The sequence below is a fragment of the Lepisosteus platostomus genome, chromosome 4 (assembly GCF_059453375.1).
Source record: "Lepisosteus platostomus isolate fLepPlt1 chromosome 4, fLepPlt1.hap1, whole genome shotgun sequence".
NCBI lineage: Eukaryota > Metazoa > Chordata > Actinopteri > Semionotiformes > Lepisosteidae > Lepisosteus > Lepisosteus platostomus.
In genome coordinates this window covers 5138075-5162123 of record NC_142614.1, presented here as the reverse complement: position 1 = coordinate 5162123, position 24049 = coordinate 5138075, and the positions used below count along the sequence as shown (strand labels likewise).

General features: G+C 48.5%; 3 protein-coding genes across 3 annotated transcripts in view; all 3 read right to left on the bottom strand.

Moving 5' to 3' along the window:
- numbl (NUMB like endocytic adaptor protein) overlaps positions 1-4672 on the bottom strand; it is a 55652-nt gene extending 50980 nt beyond the window's left edge. The window contains exon 1 of the mRNA XM_088627708.1: positions 4086-4672. The gene's annotated coding sequence lies outside the window, so the exon portion shown is untranslated. The remainder of the gene's footprint in view (positions 1-4085) is intronic.
- A 2956-nt stretch (positions 4673-7628) lies between these two features.
- Positions 7629-21546, bottom strand: coq8b (coenzyme Q8B). The gene is made up of 15 exons (XM_088627709.1): positions 21346-21546; positions 19165-19351; positions 18295-18597; positions 17849-17915; positions 16805-16882; positions 16386-16505; positions 15582-15667; positions 14847-14987; positions 14332-14413; positions 13227-13320; positions 12241-12382; positions 11046-11153; positions 10070-10135; positions 9051-9137; positions 7629-8867 (listed from the first exon to the last, which is right to left on the bottom strand). The coding sequence occupies exons 2-15, from the start codon at positions 19339-19341 to the stop codon at positions 8580-8582; spliced, it is 1839 nt and encodes a 612-aa protein (XP_088483835.1). The 5' UTR covers positions 19342-19351; positions 21346-21546; the 3' UTR covers positions 7629-8579.
- A 530-nt stretch (positions 21547-22076) lies between these two features.
- LOC148672202 (nanos homolog 1-like) lies at positions 22077-23457 on the bottom strand. The gene has a single exon (XM_088627705.1). The coding sequence runs from the start codon at positions 23333-23335 to the stop codon at positions 22892-22894; it is 444 nt and encodes a 147-aa protein (XP_088483831.1). The 5' UTR covers positions 23336-23457; the 3' UTR covers positions 22077-22891.
- Positions 23458-24049: the final 592 nt, after the last annotated feature.

Sequence of the window (24049 nt, the reverse complement as noted above, 5' to 3'; positions counted from 1 at the left end):
CGGCCCCAGAGAGCTCACTGCAACCCCAGCTCACCAACCCGTCCGCAGGCCGAGAGACACTTCCAGTCCCCGCTGCATCTGCGGCAAGACCCCTCCCTGGAGCGGCAGGGGGTACGCGCTGCAACTGGCCTGCAGGGCAAGAGGGCAGCCAAGCCCCGGGAATCACCCTCTCCTCCAGGAAGTGAGCACGCCTGACCCAGCCGGAGCCGCCGCTCAGGGAGAGAGCGCACATCAGACTGCGCTCAGGAACGTGCAGCCTTGCAACGCCAGTGCTACAAACCGGATGGCAGAGCTATGGACACCCTAAGAGAAAGACTTCGCTTTTGTACGAGCATCCGGGCAGACCTGGGCTGAACACATGCCTCTCAACTTTAAATGTTACACCGAGTCCTCCTGGGGACACGTGAAACTCTCGTGAGTAGACATTTCAAAAAGGGTGGAGCTGACAGAAGCTTAATTCCAATCTAAATTGCATAGCAAAAAGTTTCATAACTCTGCACTTCTCCATGATAGTTTCTCAGCTGGGTTCTCCTTTGCATCCCTTGTGTGTGTGTTTGTGTGTGTGTGTAAGGGAGGGGGGGGCAACTTCCTTGCACTTCATCAGAATGCACACTTGTCGGAGCCCATTGCTATTTCTCCAACCTGCACACCAGCACTGACTTGTGCAGGAATGCAGCCCACACTGACAACATCACAAGCAAACATGAATGAAGCACTTTCTGTCAGCAGGCACGATGAGCCCGGCTGATCGCGCTGCAGGCACTGCGTCAGCGGCGAACTAGGCAGCAACACAGCTGCTGGAGAGTAAAGTTCGCACTACAGTGACACCAGGGCCGAGCGCTTCTGAATCCACATTACACTGCCTCTAGAATGTATCAGGGAGATTATTGATTGTGTGGGTTGAGGGATTAATCCGCGCAATTTCATGTTCCACCAGTTTCATATCCTGTAACAAGGACACCATGTCTGCCGGCTGTTGTTTCCGTTAAGATGGTTACTGCTGAGGCTAATTAACTTTGTCTGCGCAGCAACAAGAAGAAATCATGTTGAACCAGGAACACGGTCACATGGGAGCAGAAGGGCAGAAGGAAGACGACAAGTGAGAAGGGGCCGATCTTTCTTGAAGGAAACGAGGGTGTTGGCTTCGACCAAGAGGCAGGGCTGCTTGTTCCAGACACCCACCACCCTTTGTGCATGAGAGGGCCACCTGTTCCCACTCTTAAACAGCCTTCCACAGGGTTTTCACTTTCGCTTGTGTTTCACGGCCCTTATTACTAGCCCACCCACAAAACCCAGACCTGCCCCTTGGGAGCGCACCCAGTTTAAAGGAGGAACCCCTTGGGGAAAATCGAAAAAGGTCAAATGCAAATGACCTTTTTTTCCATGTCACCATGGTGACTGCAGTATTACTGGGACACATGGCTTGCACTACACTCCTTTGTATGACTTCCATCATCATCATCCTCCTCCTTTATTAAGCCATCTCTCTCTCTCACAACCGTGACTTCTCCCTCCTGTGAATAAAGCCTTCTTCAGGGAAGGAAACACACAGTGAGGACTCGGACAATGGAGACCCCGGTATATTTGACAGGAGGACACAGTGTCTACACTGCCCGATTCCCCCATGAAAACTAAAAGCCAGCCAGGTGAAAGCTAATTCTCATCAGAGTCCGGCTAAACTCTTCTCCCCGATCCCATCTCCGTGTCCGACTTACACTTCAGTTTTCACGGTCCCTGTGGTCACTTTATTTTACTGGACTGGCGTGTTAGGATATCGATTGGTGTTTGGTTATTTTTTTGCTTTCTGTTTACATTTAATCTAACCCTATCGGCACTGTAAGAACCTCTGGGCAAGGACGAGGGTGTCTGCTCAGCACAGAATAAAAGAGCTTGTCCTGAAATTTCCTTCGGTTCCTTCAGCGCTTCCCGCCTGAAGCCTCTTTCCCTGTTTACCTCGCTTCTGTCCTCACCTTTCCAACCCCTCTTTCCCCACCCTCTTCCCACTTCTTTAAAACAAAAAGAAACGGGGGTCCGTGGTGGAACTGAGGACCACCCCTCCGCCTCTCGCCGGCAGCGGAGAGGAAGAGAACCCGTTTTCGCACACGGGGAGCCACAGGTGTCTGGGGGACAGGCTTCCCAGATCCCGAATTCCCCCCCCAAGCGAAAAAACGCCCAGGCCCGGGCTTGACAGACTCCGGAGAAAGCCCAGGGGCAGGACGTCTCCCACGTTCTCCCCTCGCTGGGGGGACCGGAGGGGGCAGGTTTCTTCCGGCAGGACCAGGCTCGGGCCAGAGGCCTGCAGACCCTCTCCCTGCGGCCTGTCTGTCTTGCCTTCACCACCACCCCCCTCCACACACACACATTTCAGCTTTCAGCAGCTGTGCTTATTTATTTCCTAGCACAGCCCGGGGAAGGAAGTTCTTCAAAGCAGGAGTGCTCTTACCAGGCTTTATTGTCTGAGGGGAGAAGAGAGGTGGGGGCCGAATCCAGCTCACACAGATCGCACACAAACACACTGAATGAACGTTCCCAGGAAGCCCGCGCCCAAGACCAAACAAACTGCACCAGATTGAACAAGAGGATGTAGGTGTAAATGTCCACCTGTTTTTTTTTTTTAATTTCCACCTTCCCTGTTTCAGGAAACCTAAACAATCCCGCACTGATGACACGCCGGGTTATTGAAGTGCAAGTGCTGTACGCGAGAACGCCTGCAGTCAGCACAGGGCACAAACAAAACGTAATGAAACGTAAACTTCGAAAGATTTCCACCGTATCTACGCAAGGCGACCTGTGAACTATCCGAGAACCATGCTTCTGAGAAAGGAAGGGAAAAAAACGCAGGCTTTTAACTCCACCGCACCACATCTGGGGGAAAAAAACCACACACACGCATCTAGATCTTGGTATTTTTTTGGGAAACCATGAGGATAAATCAGCTTTAGGAAAAAACGCGTGTTGTCCAGACCCAGGCATTCAAGCAGGCGTCGACTGTTCATGCGCTCGGAGGTATGCAGTAACCATACGCCGCTGGAAATATGTTTGGAATATTTTTCCTGACACAGACGGGGGTAGCGCCTAGCGATGCCTTAAAAAAAAAACCCAAAACTTTCGTGTCTGGGTACCGTGCCCGCTCCGACGCCCCACTCCCGGGCGCAGGATGCTGCCCTGTGCGCCGGTGGTGACCTATATTTCCCCACGGAGGGCGGTCTCCATGGTTTCCGAAATGACCGATTCTCTACGGCCTAGCTCGGTCCCCCGAGCTGTCAACACCGCGGCACGGCACGGCACGGCACACCGTTACCCTGAGCAAGATGCTCGCCTGATATAAAGAGAGAGATTTCAGGGCGAAGCTGCAGCGATCAAAACCTCGGACGTCGGCACGTCTCGTTAGCCACGGAGTTTAATGATACGCTATTCAGAAATCAGACAGCGGAATTGTACACTGCCAGAGTATAAAATGTCGATATGCACTGTATGGGTTTTTTGGGGGGGTATTTGCGTACGTAGAAAGGCTCTTTTATTGGATCAGAACAGAGAACATGACGGATCAAAGAACTTCAGAAACCTTGGTAAGGGATACATTGATAAGTTACAATCTTTAATCCCCAATGTTTTAAAAAAAAACATTTGTTTATTTCTGGAAAGATGAGGGTTAATATATATAGTCATTTTAAACACGAAAAGCTTCCAAGACACATTTCTGTTCCATTTTTTTCCACCGCTCCTCGGTGGCAGCAATTTAATTGTGCACACGTACAAATGTTGTACAGTTTGTCTCCATATGGCCGCTGTTCTCCGCTCAACCAACCGAGATCCGGCGCTACACGAGTTACGGAGACATCCTCCTCTCCCGACCCCATCTCACACCAGTCCATGAACACGCCTGGTAAAAACACAGTATTTCTCAGACGCTTCGCACAATCTTATCTCGGGAACCAATTCATTCCAACCCGATCCGATACGGCAAAGACAGTCTCCGCAAATGCGAAGAAAAATGTTGTTGCCCACCCCCGATTACCTCCTCTCACAAAACAACGCGTAACCCCAAAATCCAATGCAATCTCTTGAACAAAATATCAACTCACCGTCAAAAACCAGCAGCTGTCCGAGGTCCGTAGCGCCTTTTTTTTTTTTTGTTTGCAATCCCAAAACGGCGTAAATTGGGCAAAATGGATGTTACTGCTTTTGGCGAGGGGGGAGGTGGGGAGGGGAGGGAGGAAGAAACAAAAGTAGCAGACAATAATTAATAACCAGTCCTGAAGCGGGTCGCCTATTTTAGCACGCCAAGTAATGAAGGGAGGAGAGAGGGGGGAAAAAAAACCTCGGCGACTCTACAGCAATCCGTGGCGCTTTTGTTGTTGTCTGCCCAGTCTCTGGCGTCCAGATTTTGTTCCACTCTGGGCTCCACCCGCGAGCCCAGCCTCAGCGCGAGCCCATTGGCACAGACCGCCGCGACATGCAAATCGAGCCCCATTGATGCTGAATGCGATCCGGAGGTGCCCGGGGGGGGGGGGGGGGGGGCGTTAACCCGTGTGTGGACGGAACCCGTCTCCGTGGTGGCCGTGGACGTCAAGTGCAAAGCGTGTGTCCAGGCTTCCCCCCCGGACTCAAAATGACAGCTGCCTTTCGAGAGCGGAGACTAACCTGGAGAAACGTCAGAGTTCCCCCCTCCCCCGAAATATGGTTATTTCTCTGGATTCTCAATGCTTTACAGTGCGAAACATTTCCCTACTATTATACTTTTCAATGGCTTGTTAGCTAGACAGTGTACAATAATTGTACCAAGCTCTAAATTGGTTTCTCCTCGGGGTTTGTTTTGCCTCGAAAAGACTTACACTTCATCCGACTCTGCGCTGTACCTGCTAAATTTTCATATTTGAGCCTGGCTCACGTGAGAAAAGTTTCAAGCAGAGGACGAGATGCAACGTATCCAGTGAGCACGACGAATGCACTTCTCTTGAAGTCGCGGAAATATCCTGTGCCTCATGATACCCCTCGCTTTCCCCTAACAGCCAGCGTGCAATAGAAACGCGTCCCGATTCAACTGTTAACACGTTTACTCCCTCCAAAGCGCCGCAGGGGCGAGAAACGCGAACGCCGGAGCTCAGCCCGTATGAGCTCGGGAGTCCGGCCGGCCGGCCCGGGGAAGGGCTGGGCCTCTTCTCAAACGCGACCTGAGAGACGGGCTGTGAGGGTGTACAGCGGACCTGTCTGGGGGAAGGCACTGGGGTCGACGACAGAACAGGTCGTCAGTACGCTAGGGTCAAAGAAAACATCGTAGGAGCAGTACTGCATCTATAACGCTATAGTGGTTTAAAGACTAAAAACACACAGCGTTCCTTCTGCGGCTGGCAGGGCGCCCTCCAGTGCGTGTTTTTTTCCTTCATACGATGACCGTGAAGAACGTGCAAACCTGTCCTCGATTTTCTTCGAGTTTGTCCCTCAACACTATCACCCCCAGCAAAACAATGCCACGCTGTCCAAAAAATGACCCACTGCTGGAGCAGAGATGACTACAACTGGAGACCACTCATATCCTCCGTCTCCGACGTCCCCCAGCGCCTCCCACACAGAGCTTCTCCTCTAATCCACACGCCTGTCAGCCATCACCCTCTCCGAGCACAGGCAGCCAGGCAGGCGACTGACCCGACTGACAAAGGCACACATGCATGCGAACCCCCATGTGCACCCAACCCCAAAGGGTAATTCTCCTTCCCAAAAGATCTTAAGAATGACTTCACTGACACCCCTCACCCAGACCTCCGGAAGGGCTCAGCAAGGAGACCAGTGGGCCCTTGTCAGCTGCACAACCAGCAGCCCCAAGGCACAGAACGGGCCCAGGAAGTGGAGAGTCTCGGTGAAGGACTTGACTACTGTATAACTGGCGTGGGCCAGTGTGGCACCACCCCACTGCGCTTCCCAGAAATCACAGGTGCCAGGGACTCCCAGCAGGACTCAAACTGGCAAACCCCAGAGCTAAATCCCCGCTCTCGGGATCAACGGCAGGACAGATTGTCAAGCACAGGACTCAAGCTGCAGCATTTGAAAGTTTCCCGTGGGGTAAATGACTCATGACCACCCCGTTTCTCTGCACTGTGCCACAGGGTGAGAGCGTTACTGACCGTGTGCCCCCTTGCTCAGTTATTAATGGCCTCCATCTTCACGGACCAGTACGCCACTGCATCACATTAAACATCAAATCACAGTGAGAAAACAGCCAGTTATTTACGCCCAATTAACCATCTGACTTCAGATTTCAGGTTGCGAACCAGAGGACACTGCTCTGCCCATTGGGCTCGATGGGCAGCTTGATCCTTAAACATCAAAGAATTCCAGCATGTCTTCCAGGATTCTGTGGGTTCCGCTGTCAAAGCCAGAGGGCTGATTCCAGACTCCTACAGTCTCTGTGCTTTCTAGGCTTAGGAGCACCGAGATCAATTTCGGCTCGCCTCCCCTCTGTCACCGAGAAGGCTGAGCGGGCCTCAACACCACTCCACACCTACCACAGTCCGTGTGCGGTTTTCAATCCGGCCCCAGGCTGGACCAGAAGTAGTTTTTGAAGTTGCCTCTAAAATCAGGACAACAATAGGCAAAAATACAGATGATATTAATATACAGAATAGCAAAAGTGACTGATTATGCTGCGTTGAACTAAATAAAATAAGTAAAAATGTATTAAAAGTTGAAAAACCAGACCCTTCTGTTATTTCTTAGTTATATACTCCTTTTTCCAAGAAACCTATACAAAATGAACAATACAGTAAATATGTCTTCAATGCATGTTGTAAGGCAAAGCAAAAACAACTCTTTGAAACACCAGTCACAGGTGGTCAATACTTGCAATTACAGGGTCTCATTATTGCCTCCTGCATTTTTCTGATTTAGTAGAGACTTCAAACGCCATGTCCGTCTCTCTTAAGAGCTGGGAGTTCAGTACTCCAGCAAGTGCAAAACTGTCACGTTGAACTGAAAAATAAATCTCTTGCTGAGCAAGTCCACTGCTGAAGCTGCCTGGCTATTCAGGAGAGAAAACTGCTGTTGTGTACAGTCTATGGCACCTGATCCCAGCAGGGCCAGTACAGGTGCAGTCACTATCCCACACCCCACTTTTCAAATGCCCTTGTACCCCCACCCCCCTTCTTTGTCTCCCATGCACACTGGGAATATCAACTTTCTATAAATAATCTAATAACCCTTCTTGCATCTTCTTCTGTGCATCTAGTATTTTTCTCCTCTAAAACTGCAAAAAAAAAACCCCAATACTGTAAAATTACCAGTGTTTCTGATGTGTTCCGAATGGTCTGTAAAAACTGGCAAACTCAATCCATCTGCTGCCAAAAGCCTCCTTCCTGCAAAGGTGGCTAGCAGAAAGTGCACCGTACACAGCACGACAGTACACTCTCCACAGCAACAAGGCACAACACCCATCTCCTGCCAACCAAATGGGACCAGACAGGGGCTGTCTGTGCAGCCGATAACATCCGATAATACCTTCATACTTGTCCTTCTTGCTACCTTGAAAGCAAGAAGGACAAGTATTTAGGGAATGAGCAGATATAGCAACCGATGAAATCCATTGAAAAAAAACAATCAGAATAACAGCCAAGGCCAAGGTGAGAGCAGCCAGCTTCATTATTAAGATATTTATTCCATGTGTAGCGAGTGAGACTTCAATGCACTGGGGCGTTCTCACCGAAGAATGTGACATCGGGCTACACAACATGAAATGTTTTCCAGCACGGCACCAGAGTTCTGGGTATCCTGAAAAAATTACTTCATGTGGCTGATTAGAAGTCAGAGGGCTAACCTCAACCTCCTTCTTCACCAGATTTCTGGCAAAAATCAAGAAGTGCTCACAGCTGAATTCACCCTGTCCAGCACCCCTTGAAAACAGGGAATGAAGATCATTCAGAAACTTGGCTAAGAATGTTTTAAATTCAGCAAAAAGGTGATCTTTGGACCAGAAATGTCAGGTCAAGGCTAACAATAGACCTGAAAAGAGAAAGCAATTGCCAGTTTTAAGTACAGAGCCAAATGCTGCTACATCTTTAAAAGCATGGTAACAAATACAACAGAAATATTACGGCACTGTTACAATAAATTCCACTGAAACAATCAGCAGTTTTAGACAGAGGTCAGAGATGTGGACTACAGCAAACTGGACAACTCCTTGTCTTTGCCGTACTGAACCCTGGAGCACAAGCAGCATGCTTTTGGGGAAACGGCAGAGGACAGAGTCACATCAGAGTTACTCTTGGCATCCTGGGCTCGTACACCAGCAAGAGGGTACTAGTGTGCGGGAGACCTCAGATCCACTAAAATACCTCCAGACAGAGCCCACTCCACACAGACCTGGAGCCACCTGGGAGTTTCACACACAACTTGAACCAGCAGCCTCCAGGATCCAAGCCCCAGCCTGGCATCTTCTGAGCAGGCGTTGCCTGCCATTGTGTGTCCTTCTTCCGAGAGCTTGATACCCGAGCCCATCCATCGCCCCCACACTCCCCACCCCCAGCTGGATCAGTAAGGTCCGAAGGTCCGGTTCCAGGCGCAGGAGGGATTACAAGCCCCCGGTCCCTCTAGGACCTTGACCTCCGGCCTGCAGCGTACGCGCTGTAGATGGAGCGGAACATCTCCCAGCAGGGGATGACGGCGCCCAGCTTTGAGCACATCAGGAAGGAGCCCGCCATCTTGCGGTGCAGGGAGTAGGTCTCCTCCGGCGGGGGCGTCAGCCGGTGCCGCAGCATCACGGGGACCAGGCTCTGGATGCGCTGCGTGGTGCTCTGGGTGCTGAAGTCGAAGGGCTCTGGGGAGGCGAAGGCTTCCCCCAGAATCATCACCGCGTCCACGTGGGCCTCCTGCATGGCCTGGGGAAGACAGACAGCGGTCTGAGACCCACTGCGGGGGCACTGCCCCGTAAGGGTAACGGGCGAGTGCGGTACAAACAGCCAAGAGGAGTCTCCGATGCCTGCTCAGCCTTCCCGACCGGCTTGTACAACGGGAAACTGGCTGGATTTGTCCCAGGGAGGAGGAAGGAAAAAGCCACCCACCTTGGTTTCAAAGCCAGTGAGGAATTTCAAGTCCTTGGATTTTTGGAGGACCCTCTGCCTGTCCCCTACAGAGGCAGCATGCACCACCTTGTAAGAGAAAGGGACAGGGCTCAGAGGGGACATGTTTCACAGCTCCCAAATGCCTGCAGGTCCCCAGGAGTCCACCTGGTACCCCCACTTCACAGAGCCCCGAAAATTCTGGAATCTTAGGTCTTGTTGCAGTACCACAAAAAAAAAAGTCACTCTAGAAGCTACAGGGATCCATCGGAAGTACAGAGACTTCAACAGCACAACACACATGTATCTGACTACTTCTTCTGATACACGTTATTTCTACAACATGTGCTTTTCACTCTGGCTCAGCTACTCCTGTTAATAATCAGACCGCATCTGCAAAAGAAATAAAGAGAATAATACTCTCTGAGGCTCTGCTAAAACTTCCTCCACTAGATTAAAATAGTGAACCTCTTACAAGATTTGGCGTCTTACAGAGAAGGAATGAAATCCACTCCGACTGTCTCACTGTTTTACGTAAGCTGACTGCATACTTCTATTCAGCTCCAATCCTCATTTCCTTTATCTGCTGCAGTTCATTACAGGAATTTAGGTTTTACATTTCATTAGAATACCAGCAAATTCAATATCTCACTAACAATAAGTCACTTTAGAAGTCAGGTGTTAAAATGGGAACCCGCTGACCAGAGAAGTCCTTTATCCTTTATCCAGAGAAGTATCCCATGGCCGGCAGAGGAATCCTACTCCATTGGGCCCCTGAGCAAGGCCCTTAACCCCAACTGCTCCAGGGGCGCTGTACAATGGCTGACCCTGCTCTCTGACCCCAAGCTTCTCTCTCCCTGTCTGTGTGTCTCATGGAGAGCAAGCTGGGGTCTGCGAAAAGACAAATTCCTAATGCAAGAAACTGTATTTGGCCAATAAAGTGATCTTCTCTATCTTATCATCTCAAGCGCTGGTCCAACTTGTTCCTGCCCTGCTGTTGGTTTCATGATGGGTACACCTACCTCGATGTAGTCGTCGGTGAATTCCTGGCTGTAATCCCGGCATGCTCCAAAATCTAAGAGGGAAACCTGGAAAAACCACCGGAATGAAACAGCAAGGATCAGCGAGGCGTAAGTATTTGATAGCAATGGAATAAAGACCAAAAGGGTCTGTGAAGTACTGGCCTTTCATAAAAAGAGGTCAGAAGACCAAATTTTAAGTGAAACCGACTACTTTCCCAAACGTTTCAGAGGTCATCCTAATCACACCATGGGTCCAGCCCCCTGCTAAGAGAGAAACGTTTGGTGCTACTCAGAGAAAGTGGCCCTTGTGCATTCCTTCATAAGGGTATGCATATAATAGTATATAATGGGAAATAATGGTTTCAACAGCTTGCACTGACTTTCCACAAGGGATGTTGCTACATGTGGGTCAATACCAACAGTAAAGATTGTTTAGGTGCTACATGACCAGTTTCAAAAGGTATTTTTATCTCTTCTTCTTCCTATACATTAAGATTCTGCCCCTCTTCATTTGCATTTCATGCTGTAAGATGCTTCCGGTTGTTATCATGGCTGGTTGGAATTTAAGTGTTGAAAATGTGACCAGTGAAACGTCACCTTGATTGAACACTGAATATCACTGAATACCATACAGGGTGACTTACATCTCACTACACTTGGATCGCTCATGGTCTAGGCCCAGACTGAATCAAAATCTGAACCTGCTCAGTCTTTCAAAATGACCAAACCTCATACCAGGTCTCCTCTGAGCAGAAGCAAGAATCTATTTGTGAGCAATGCGTTACTGCATTTGTAATCTGAGAGAGTAATCTGGACCCGTCAAGTCACCAAACATCACAGGTCACATGCTGAACTCTAACCCTTGGCCTCTGACCTCTGGGGTCAGCTTTTGCACAGAAAGCAGAAATCACTAGGGTGTTATGCAATGCATGGCGGAAGGCGCAGACTTGGGAGAATAGAACAGTCAAGGACTAACCTTGTTCTGCTCTGCATCGTAGAAGAAGTTGGACCAGTTGGGGTCAGTTTGCATGAAGCGAAACTCAAACAGTTCCCGGAGACACAGGTGCAGAATGTTGGAACAGATCTTGGGGGGGGGGGAAAAATAAACTAAAATTGGCAGAAGGCAAATCTTGCCGAGTGAAAAAACGACACCACAAAGAAGCAACATTGGGAATTTTTACATGTCCTGCGTTAAAAACTTCACAATTAGAACCTGAATTTTTCACCCTTGTAGTCAATGATTTTTAACTGTCTGGAAGAAGAAAAAAAACTCACTTCCTATCATCTATCCTGCATCTGATCAGGAGAAAAAAATGACTTCTGAAACAGTGGTCTCTCAAGTCATCTACTTTTATTTCCCAACTTGAGCTGATATCTGCACCTCCAAGCCAGATCAGTCTGACTCTTTCATGATCAGTGATCGGACTGTTGGGCTTGGATGTACACTGTAACCAGTTGACTCAATGCTTTTCATCGTCCTGTCACCTGCACTTTAACCCCATTAGCACTCCAACCCCAATGAGACGACTAGACCTGGTGACGTTCTAGGGACACCTGCAACAGCAAGTGGAACAGCGGACAGAGATGCGTTGCAATGCCCTGACAGATCTAACCGAAATTCAATAAAACCAATCCGCCCACAGGATGCTAATTCATCCAGCACAAATTCAAGATGTCCGCTTGGAGATAATGGCGTAGCCTTTTCGAGTAACCTCACTTGGCCTCCTCGCATTTCTGTGCGTTACAGAAGCCAGCAGCTAGTCACCAAATCAATGGCGCTGTGACCAGCTGCCACCAAGTCCCAGATTTAATCAAGGCAGACCCGATATGAACTCTGCACAGGCCGGAAAAGAGGGAAAATTAAAATCAACAAAGGTTCAGTAGGGCGGTTCATCTCCTGCAGACATACTGGCTGGAATTTTTAGGACAATCCAGAACAGGCAGGCTTACATCTTCAAATAGCCCCAACAATACACTACATGACGTTTGGCAAGAACCCCAGGACTAAGACCGAATCAATCTTGGAGGACAACAGTTTCCATCCTCTTAAGAGTTTAATCTGTTAACTGCCAAAGGGATCTAATTATTAACTGAAGTGCAGCAGTTTAACTGGAACTGGAGACCTAAAGAGACCTGAAGACGTGCTGGACTACAGCTGGGGGGGGTCATACCTGGTTGCGGGTCTCCTGTTCCAGGTCTATGCAGCGATCCAGCGGCACCCCTGACACCAGCTCCATGCACAAGACTCTCTCGGTGGACAGATCGTCCACCACTGCCGGCACTGTGAAGAAGGGGTCTCCATCTAGAAGCTCCCTGACATCACGGCAGAACAAAGCTCGTCAGTCTGGAGGACATCGCCACACGCCGACAACAACCGACACAAGGAACCCAGATTTGCAGTGCACAGCGGATCTCTGCATCAAGACTCCAGCACATCAGCAGTCTGTGCACAGTCGTCCTGCACCATACGGGCACAGCTGCAAGAACGACAGTGCACCACAGGTCTACAACAAACCGTTTCAGCGCCATGTGTCCATACGTTTAAAAGACATTTGGAAACAAATGATGAGCAGTTAAACCAAAATCATGATTTTTAAATGGAAATGATGAGGGACTTTCCATGAAAAAAAAAAAGTTCTTCAAGTGCAATATTTTTCCCAGGACGCACGAAACTGTTTGCTGTAAAAACCGCACAAAAATAATATCAAGCTAATCGCTCGAAAGCAATATTTTTTTTACACGCATCAATAACAGATCCCCGGCTTCCCTGGCCTAGCAGAAACATTCGGCATGATCACACCTTTGGGTCTGACGATGTTAAAATGTTACAAATGCGGGTGACTTGATTAACAGAGTCAACTGCTTTAACTCCTTAAAGCTAGTGATGAGCTTACTGCCATTACCGCACACACGGAACTTAACTCAAAAACTGACCGGACGAACACATCACAAGCCAAAAAAGACAAATGTAATGCATATTTATGAATTATATTACAAATGACTAAGATGGTTATGTGTAAAAGAGAAACTGTTACACGTGAAGCAGCACAATTTATGACCCTGTCGGCTTGCCGTAGATCTAAAGCACACAGCATGACTGCATGACAGCATGACAGCATGGGCTGTGCCTGTCCGGGGGTGCAGCACTGCCCAGTACCTGAAGCGTTTGGCACACTTGGCCTCCCTCCTGTAATCGCACTCCCACTCCAGCTCCCTCTGAAGGACCTCGATGCTGCTTTCCGCAAACAAGCCTGAGGGGACAAATTGACAACATGAGGCAGACTTACAACAACGAGGAAGAACAACTCCAAGCACCCTGGTCTCCAGCTGGTCTCCGGAGACTGGACTGCTGTGGCCAAAGAGGGGAGTGCAGATCAGGTCCTGGAGGGCCGATGTGTCTGCAGATTTTAATGACCTAAAAAAGCTCATTCGTGGCTCATTTGGTCCAATTCAACAACTTCTCCAGGCCTTTGGCATTTAAAGAAACTTAGAAGATCTGAAGACGGAGCAGCTCCCCAAGATCAGGATTAAACACCTCTGACCAAGTGCTCAGAATGAACGACGGGTGAAGTACTGCTTGCAAATCGCTGCTCCACCTGCTGTAAGACACGTGGGTCTATAAAATTACAGATGCCTGCCTTCCACAGGATCCTTCCGCACTTTCAGCCTAGTTAGTTTGACAATACACTCCCAATCATGGAAAAATGAACAGTTAAGAAGCGGAAAACAATCCAAAGGCGCAAATTAAAAAATATTAGCTCGGTCGGACAGCTCACAGCACAAAACAGAAAATCTGGCAGACCCCACAGACCCCACATTGCACCTTGTACTATAAACAACAAAAAACAAAGAGCCAAAGGGACTCCCCCAAGTAAAGGCTCTCACTTGAGTCGAGCCCGAGTCATGGCAGTGGCTGACTTGTACTGACATGTACCCCGCCAGCCCCGTGCTGTGACTCCAGGGGTAAGCAGACCACAGTCTTCTCAACGTTTGCTAAGGCAGCAATTCCTGTAACTGGCCAGGACACCTGCAGGCTTCCAGTGATCCCAGCAGTGCCAGCAACAGACTCGCTCTCCGGTGCGTCACTGCATGTGGCACGTGCAGCGCATCAGAAGGCAAATGTCTCTAACAAACGGGCGTGTTCTGGGATCACGTGTGTAGCGTGCTCTCTCTCTCTCCTCGGTAGGTACAGAAGCTCAGTCTTTAAGGGAATTGGAGGTTCCCATTTTTTTTAAAAAAACCCCAACATAAATGCACATCACCTTGAGGCAGAGCCACGCTCATCTTCAACACGGACAGCAGGTTGTTGACGTCGCTGCGAATGCTCTGCGCTATTCCAGGATACTACGCAGGAGACAAAACCAGAGGTGGCAGTGCCACTCAGTCAGGGCATCAATGATCTCACGTCGGGACAGAGCGGAGCTGTGGTCAGGGCTCTGGACTCACAGCTCAAAGGCTGTGGGCTCAACTAAGGTGCTCCACTCCCAGCTGTTGCAGTTTGCCAAGCTGTGCCAACTGGTATCAGTACCAATGAGGGGGGTACAAACCCTGTGATGGCCAGACTTGGCACCGCTTGCAAACACTGGGATAAGCTCTAGCATGCAGAGCCTCTAGGATCGAGTAAGCACTTTACTTTAACATGGTAACCACGGGTCTGAATTAAGACCAAACCTGACCCTCCTCTGGTATTCATGGATACAAGGCCAGTAAGAGCAGGGCCCTTTTCATACCCTGAGAGTTTCTATGCAGTAGGATACTGTTCCTTCCCCGCTCTCACCTGGATTTTCATGGCCACCTCCCTGCCGTCCTTCAGCACCCCGAGGTGCACCTGACCGATGGAGGCGGCAGCAAAGGGCTTCTCCTCGAAGGACGCCAACCTGTCCCGCCAGTCGGCACCGAGCTCCTCTTGCAGTACCTTCTGCAGATGGAGGGACAGACGACATCAGAGCCTGGCCACTCGGAAGCAGCCCCCAACACGGCTCTCGCGTGCAGCAGCAAGCACAGACAGACACTTTAATAAGACTCACAGACAAAATATTATGTTCCTCTTAAAAGAGCCTTTTAGTATGACTGTTGGTAAACCGCAGCGACTGAACTTTCATCGGCATATTCCAGGATCATACAATGACACCTAGAAAGAAAGAACAGATGTCCAAAATGTTTTTTTTCTTTTATTTCTCCATCCAATAGGAACTTTTGAGGGGATTCTGGCTTTTCGTTTATCAAAACTCTTTGTGAAATTACACAGCGTTTGCACAGAGTGCACAGAGACCAGTATTGGAGAGAGAGCACAAAAACTAGCACAGTGCTGTACTCCGTGTGTATTGGGATCTTATCATGCTTTTCAGCAGTCAAGGAAGGAGCTCAGACCCAACAGTCTTTGCTCTGCTGGCCTCACTGGAGCTGGTCTGGAGACCTCTGGAGTCTTTGTACGTGTATACTGTGAGGATAATGATTAGAATGACATCAAACAGATTTCACCTCCCAAATGTACTAAAATCAGAAATCTTACCGTCATTTGCCAGGCTGGCATGAAGTCTGCGCTCTGCCTGACCCTCTCAAAAATCTTCTGGAGCTGCGGGTTGATGAAACTGCTGTCTGGACAATAAGGATGAAAAAAAGACAGCGTCTTCTGAAAAGCTCATTCACGGACAGACTCATGTTCTGCTTCATGTTGCTGGAGAGCGACGCCTGCGTTTGTTAGATCTTTTTCACACGAGTTCACAAAAACGCACAATAGATCTACTTGGTGGATTGTATGGAAACATCTAACACTGTACCTTGTCTGAAAACATATCAGCATTGCTCCATTATTCAGGTTGAGTAATAGAAGATTTAAAAAGCTAAAATGGTGACCAACTTTGGCTCCTGAAGCACTTAAAAGGTCTCAAAAGGTACCCTTAAATCATGCACTTGTAAAAGCTTTGATGCATTTATTGAATTAAATACAACAGAAATGGTCATTGAGAGCAACAGGGTGTTGGAGTCTTTATTTCAAGTGAAATCGAAAGCTTCTTATTTGAAGAAATCACTAGCTAAGTGGCTAAAACAAAGCCGCTCACAGAGAGCTTAAATTCAGAGGAGAAACTCGGAGATCCAGCAACACCCACCCACCCCCTTCCAGCTGCTTTTAATGTTCACACTCTCCCCACTGCTAAACACATGATGTGACAGCATCCCACGGCAAATGGGTGATAAGAGAGATGACACCTTATACAAGATCACAACTGCACAGGCTCACAAACCAAAGAGAGCAAAGCTCTCATACACGCAAGCGCCTGGTCCAATTAACTAATTAGTGCCACGAACACAGTACCTTGAATGCTGAGCATCTGTCCGATTTTCAGCGCGGCTCCCCGAACTTTGCACAGCGTGTCCACAATTCTTTCGGCGTTGGATTCGGACAGGAAGGGCGAGTCCAGGAGAGCCCGGCCATCTCGAGGGACAGAACATATTGCACCGTTATAAGACAAGCAAACCCACCCCATGTAACTTTATCTAGCCATCCCTGCGTGTGCTCTGCATTAACACTGGCACGTGTTAGGCCACAGGCAAGTGTCTGGGAAACAATCAAAAAGTTCCACCAATCAAGCACAACTGTAGTTTTATGAGCCAATCATGTGGCATTTTTTAAATTTAGACCACTTATCCAATCTCTCCTCGTTTTGATTTCTTCATTTCGCAAAGCACTACACTCTCTGTTTTTTCTTCACTTTCTCTCGGGTGGCTACTTACTGGCCTGTGTCTGCTTCCCTCCCAGAGACTGCTTGGTGACCTCAGCTATTGCACCAAGACCCAGGGCGACAGCCAGGCCTACATGTGGGAAAGTGGAAAAACAACACGACTGCTGGGCAAACAAAATCACTTATTGCAAAGCAGCGCCACCTAGTGAATTTAAATCAAAAGGCATCCTTTTCCAGGCAGTGTTCCATCTGCATTTATATAGCAGGTATACGGTTCTTTAGAATATCATGACCTCGTGACCCCAAGTCCGCAAAAAAGAAAGATAAAAATGTAGCCTATGGCTCCAACAAAGCAAGCCGAGTTCACAATCCCTGTGAGGTTGTGCTGGGGAACAGATCACTTGGAAGATGTTCCAGTCAACACTCCTAGAGCTGATCATCCAAGGTCTTTTAATCCTGCTTTCTAGGATCTTCTTCTCAGGATATAATGTAGGCAATTCCACTCCCTGGACAATGATTTACTCCAGAACTAGGTGCACTGGCCAAAATTTTAGGAACCCCCCCACTGTTAAAAAAATGCTGTGCTCAACAGCTTCTTTATGGTGGCTACACATTAGTCATTAGTCTACCACTACTGGGCCAGATACGACTCGAGAGCCTTAGTGCGATTTCAGATTACATCATAACTAAAATATTATGAATCCCAACTGTATGAGAAATGCAGTGGTTTCAAGAACAGTCTGAACAGGATGCGAGCATGGGTTCTACAACATGAAGGATTTTAAGCCCTCGGTTTGTGAGGGATAATTACTTGGATTGAACTGTACTTTCCAGGAAGCCAGGAAGCTTATGCATTTGACAGTATGTTCCCAATATCGTGGAAAGTGAGTGTATCTGAGATGGTGGTGGAAGTGAAGATATACTTTTGCCCACATGTTGCGCAGCAACAATTTTATCTGTCAGAGATGTGAATGTGTTTTTTTCCCTAATGCACGGAGTATTGAAAAATATGAAAAATCTCAGAAAACATGTTACAGAGTGCAACAGCCACTCCTTTGGACTGTAGTTTCTGTGGGACCCCGCATTGTGCACCTACCCCCAAAGTTAGCGAGCCGACTGAATCTCGTCGCAGGGACGCTCCTCTCCTTGGCTCGGTCGCTCAGCTGAGAAAGATCGGAGAACAGGGCCGTCAAAGGCAGGGGGTATTTTTCAATTTAAAAAATGAGAAAACAAAAACAGAAAAATGAAAAAATGTTGATCCAGAATTACATGTACTTAGAAAACAGATTTTCAAGATGTTGGTTAAAGGGCTTCTTTCTGGATCTTGCTTTCCTGACTTTCTGTAAATGCCTCTATTACTGCTATGAGCCTAAATTCCCATGCTAATTACTTCCTAATAAAACAGATTCCCAAAGCTGACTGCACAGGAACACACGGCACTGATACAGCTCAGCTCTGTCCTGTGATATTCAAAACCAGGGCAGCCCCCCTCCCCCCAGTAAGCAACAGGCCTTTAGGGTCCCCTCGGGTGCAGCTCCTCACTTTCTGCCGAGCCGGTTTTGAAGAGCCGCCTCTCTCCATTGGCCGCTTGGCCTCCCTGGCTTTCCTGATGTCTTCGGCGGTCAGTCGGCCCAGCGCCGAGTCCTGGTGGAGGTGCCGAGTCTGACCCGGTCCTCCCAGGCCGGCCGCCTGCTGGGAGAGGTGCTGGGAAGCCGGCCGCTGCAGGGGAGAGCTCTGGGGCTCGGGCCCTTCGACCTCGGGGGCCATCTCAGAGCCCACCGCCCACTTGGCCAGCTCCTCTTCCTCCCCCCACCCGGAGGCTTCTGGGAAATCCACTCTCCCTGTCTGGGGTGGGGAAGAGCAGAGCAAGGAGACGTCAGCACTTTACCAAAACAGCACATCTACAGTTCTGTTTCAGACTGGGGCACTATAAAAAGTAGAGTCTGCTGGGCGCACACTCTGTTTTATATACAGAAATAAACAGTCAATATTGTAAAACAAAAGATATTTTGGAGTGCAGAGTGTAAGTGTCTCAGTTGCATTTCTCTGGACAGCACCTCCATGATTTTTGGATGTGTGCTTTCTTTCCCTTCAGGGTACTACCTACTGAAAGGGGAACAATTGGACACAAAACAAGAGTGACCAGAACATTCCCCGTCACACCTGACACTCGAAGCCCCGTTAATTTAAAGTGCTTCAAAATGCACACGCCACTGAGATGTCCCAAAGCGTGAGGAGTGGTTCACAGATGAGAGGCCATTCAGCCCAACGCCTGATCTTTAAGGAAGGCTGTCATGTGAAAACTAAGCCCTGAAGAAAACTCAGCCTGCCCCATGCTGACCGAAAAGAGGACAGGACAGAGGAATACTCAGTTTGAACTGCGTCCCTGTTTACGTGCTGGGCTGTGCTTACCTCTCTGGCCGCCAGCAGGCTGCGCAGGCCGTCCTCCGCGCAGTTCTGCACTCTCTTCAGCCCAGCGGTGAGGCTGCTGTTGCTGGCCAGGAGCCAGAGCTGCTCGGCCTGGGTCTCGGCGAAGGCCGCGCCCACCCGGCCCACGCCGCAGAGCACCTGCTTCGCCTCTCCCCACATCGTCAGGCCCCTGCGTCACAGAACACAGCGACCCCAGTTCAGGACACTATACTGTAAAATGTTGCCATCCCTTGGATGAGACGTAAAACCGAGGTCCTGACTCTCTGTGGTCATTAACAATCCCAGGGCGTTTCTTGAAAAGAGTAGGGGTCTTACCCCTACATCCTGGCCAGATTTCCCATTGGCCCTTACCAGTCATGGCCTCCTAATAATCCCCCTCTATGAACTGGCTTCATCATTCTGCTCTCCTCCCCACCAAGAGCTGGTGTGTGGGGAGAGTACTGGTGCACTCTGGCTGCCCTCTCATCATCCAGGTGGGGGTAACACTGGGGGTGGTGGAGGGGAGTGTCCAGAAAAGCACTATATAAGTGTAAGGATTATTATTATTTTCCCTAGATAAAGGTAGCATGAGGACTGCAGGCTAACAAAGCCCATCAAGGAAACACAACACTGGGGTCACACCTCTGTCTCTCTGGGAGGTGGGGAATAAGAACATTCTCGTGCACAGAAAGCTGGGGACAGGTCCTCGTGCACCCTCGCAGCCCAGCCTGGGATTCGGACCCAAGCGCTGACGTTCGCATCACTGCTGTTGAAGTGCCCTCGGAGCCACAGACTGGACAGCACCCTTAGTATTAGGCGGGGGTTTTAGACTGGGAGTCGGAGATCAACCGGAAGTTGATCCAAGACTAGTAGCGTGTGTAATCAACACTTGGAACACAGTGTATGTGTTGTGAGCCAAGGAGCACGTGTGACCTGCAGTTCTGTCTTTAATCATTCAGACTACACACCAACATTATTTTTATTTCAGATTCCGCCTTGGACTGGCATCGCATCAACGGTGCTGCCCTGTGCTGCCCAGATTTTGGTCAACGGGAGCCCTTTGAAAAGCAAGACTCCGTGGAGCACCCTGGGTGGGCCACAGCACGGAGCTGCAGTCGGGCTTCTGGGCTTGTAACTGGAAGGTTGTGGGTTCAAATCCCAGGAGAGCGTCTGCTGCTGTACCCGTGAGCAAGATGATCCGAGCACCTGAGAAGCTCCAGTAAAACAGCCAGCTGCATAAAGGGGTGCTATAGTCATCTTGGATAAAAAGCATCAGCGGAATAAATTAGTAAGAAAAACAACAGCAGTTTCAGGTATTGAATAAAGCACAATTTATATAATTTATCCTCACATGACACTACCAGTCACATGGTCTGGACTGCCACTATCTACAACAATAAATTGAATTCTAAAAAGATACAGAGAAGCATGAAAATTCCAACAAATTGGTTTCAATGACATTTGTTGCGATATGAACACATTTCTACAAGAGAAGTCTACTCCCTTACATAAACAAGCCGCCCAGCTCCTGATGCACATGTTGAGATCCGTCTGATCAAATTAGCAAACCGGATGAGTTAGAATCGTGCTCTCATTTGTAATCTTCATATGTTCGACTTGTCTGGAACTAGACAACTGGAAAATATCCGGTTATGTAAGCTCTGTAACAGGCTTGAGGCTAGCACATGTAGTACACTACACGTACACCGCAGCTGGTGTGTACCCTGCCTGTCTTTAACGTTCCCCGATTACCCAATAAACACAGAGAAAAATGATGTACAGCACGTCCCAGTCAAATATCAATCACCACTGCCCCGCTAGCTAATGTCAGTCTAATCTTGCACGTTGCTAACAGGTTCTGAAAAACTGTCCTCCCTGTTCACTCCACCGAGCGGTTTTCAATTCAGAAACCCAACACTTCTACCAGCTCGCCTCTTCGCACGCATGACAAGAGCGTAACTAAAACGCCACCGCTTAAAGGATATACCCGCAGTTCATAAACAGGAGTGCAAGAAATGTCATTTTTTTTTAGAAAGTAAAACACCGAAAACACAAAAGACGTCTGCGGGGGTGCGAGAACATGTTGAGACCCCGAGGGGTGCAGACTGCAGTAAAGGTTAAGAACCACTGGAGTAGCTGAACAACTTGTCTGTAATGTCAAATATTACGGTACTCATAACTTACCAAATTTGGTGAATTCCTGCGCTTCAACTTGAAATATAAAAATCGGTAGCTACTTTTTCTTCTGTAATTTGAAAGCCGACTTTAATGTAGGTGTACTACTTCAAAAACAATCCATTACAAATTCACACTCTTGCCCTTCAGTTATGACCACCAGCGTTTTGCAATACCACCATACCGGAAACAGCGCCTTCAGAGCGGTTCCGCCTTAACAGAGTGGATGGATGCTGCTTTCAGCCAATAGAGATACACCGGAAGAGGGATGACTAACATGTCGCGGTACACCGAGCTTGCCTCTCGTTGTCATGGTATTAAGGAGGTGATTGGCAGATCTGCAGAACCAATGAGAAGGATGGATAATGGCCTATCGTTGTCGAGAGGGGGCGGTGCATATTGGTTGCGTAATCGATATCAACACGAGCTCAGTACAGACTAATGGAATAGGGTTTTTAAAACGAGTGTATGAAAATCACGTTTGCAAAATAGCGGATGCAGAACTGTATTCAAGTGTAGCTTGTAAAACATTATAAACGGAGCGTAATAGACAACACAAATCTCCTTAATCACTGAAAGTTTGCATTTTTGCCAATACTTGGACAGGTTTTGAGACCAGGCTGGACGCGCAAAGAGAAGTGCTAAAAATTACGTTTTTCTGATGTACTGTTCAACTTATTAAAACAATCATTTAAACTTCGGACACATTATTTCAAAGCAGAAAAGACGAGACCTTAACCTTAATTATGTAACTCTTTTTAATGGGGTTTTAGTATTTTTATACAGCGAGATCTGTTACTTCACTAACTTCACAGATTGTAGGTCAAGTGTAATTTTACTCAACACTTTGATACGAACAAGTTAGAGTATCACAATGTGTGCTGCAATCAAGAAATCAATCTTTGAATCTTATGTGCACTGGACAAATCTATCACTGCAATTGTAGGTTGTAAATAATATTGATTATTAATATTTCAAACATATTGTGGGTAGCCTGAAAATGAAATAAAACTCAAATGTACACAATAAAATAATTCTCTAATAAATATGTTTCGAAAGGTTCGGGGCAAAAAATGGACATTCAAAACATTGGAAAGGACCATACAATTAAATTTTCATAAAGACATCTTAAATGTCTTTATAAGAAATAAATACGTTTATCAGGAATAAATGTCTTGATAAAGAACTTTACAAGGAATATTCAAAAACCTTCAGATAAACCTTTCGAATCCCATTAGTTACATTCATTTGTTAAATCAGAAACAAAAAGCTTCTCGATACAAAAGCATATACAAATAGCAATATCCTTTCAGACATGGTGCAAGTACTACAGACAATCACGGTGAAAAAGAAACAATTTTACAAAACACTGGTAAACAAATCGAAAGGAAAACACATCGAAACATAAACACACGGGTCTTTCGTGTTAAGGTGATTTTTTGTCGAATAATATAATTATCGAAGACGTCAGTGAACCTCGCAGGACACACCTTCACAGGTCTTGAGGTGACGCGTTACACGCGCTTCCGGTCCCGAATCGGGCTCAGCGCGAGGCTCAGCGCGGGGCTGCCGTGCCGGTGGCGCTCGGTACACCGCGCCGTGGGCAGTAGTTGACTGTATGCGCCCGGTCGCCGGTCGCCCCGCACAGCGGACACGTGTACTTTCTCAGAATCGGGCAGGAGACCGTCCCGTCCTTCCTCTTCAGGAGGTGCGAGGTGTACACCGCCGGCGCCTCTTCGTTTTTCCTGCAGAAGGTGCAGCCGACGCCGTTCGAGGTCTGCTTGGGACCGGGACCGGGACCGGAAGCGGAAGTGGAAGCGGTTCCGGGGCCGCGAGGCTTGGCGCCGAGGCCCGGCGGTGCCAGCTCGTGCCAGCCTGCCCCCGCCGCCGAGCGGGCCGAGGAAGCGCGGGACCCCGGCGCTTCCTGCAGGAGCGTGCTTTTCAGCTGCAGGTAGTCGCGCCAGGGGTTGAAGTTGGTGGCGCCGCTCTGAGGCTCCATGTCCAGTGGTCACTGACTCGTCGCAGTCTATCGCGAGGCTTTTTATAGGCTGGGGCGCTGAGCAAATGCAAGACTGTCTCAAGAATGTTTGTATCTTTTCGACAGCGTAAGTGTACGACGGCTAAATAACGTTATTTTGAGCTTCTAATGCTACAACACCGAATGAGGTGATAAAGTGTCACACTTGCAGATGTCTGACACGTAAACACGAATAACAGACAAGGTTATTTGTAATTCATGTAGATAACTGATGGAGAAAAATTCTGCCGTACTGTCATTTAATGCATGTTTTAATAACCACCTGTTATCTCTGGAAATGGCATTCGACATTCACCTTGTAGAAAACAATGTACAGTACCAGGGCTCCACCCTTTGTTTTTTCATTGGATCTGCTGTATAAAGACACAAGAGTGCCTATGATCTAGTGCTCGGGGCATACGCAGTGTCATCAGGCACTGGCTACACCCTGAGTGAATCTGTGACAGGCGGTGAGGTGCCTCAGACTTTCTAAGGGCAGGTTTCAGTGGATTTGCTGGTCGTCTGGTAGATTTTAAGCAGGAGGTAAAGCAGTCCCAGTCTGCATTCTGATCAGGATTGCCTTTCTCGCTTTTTACCCCACAGGCAGGTAGCGGGGAGAAGCCTGAGTTGGGCCGAGGACGGGGACGGGGGGTTCTCCAGACGAGCACCCGGCCTCTGGGAGTGTCTGCTGAGACA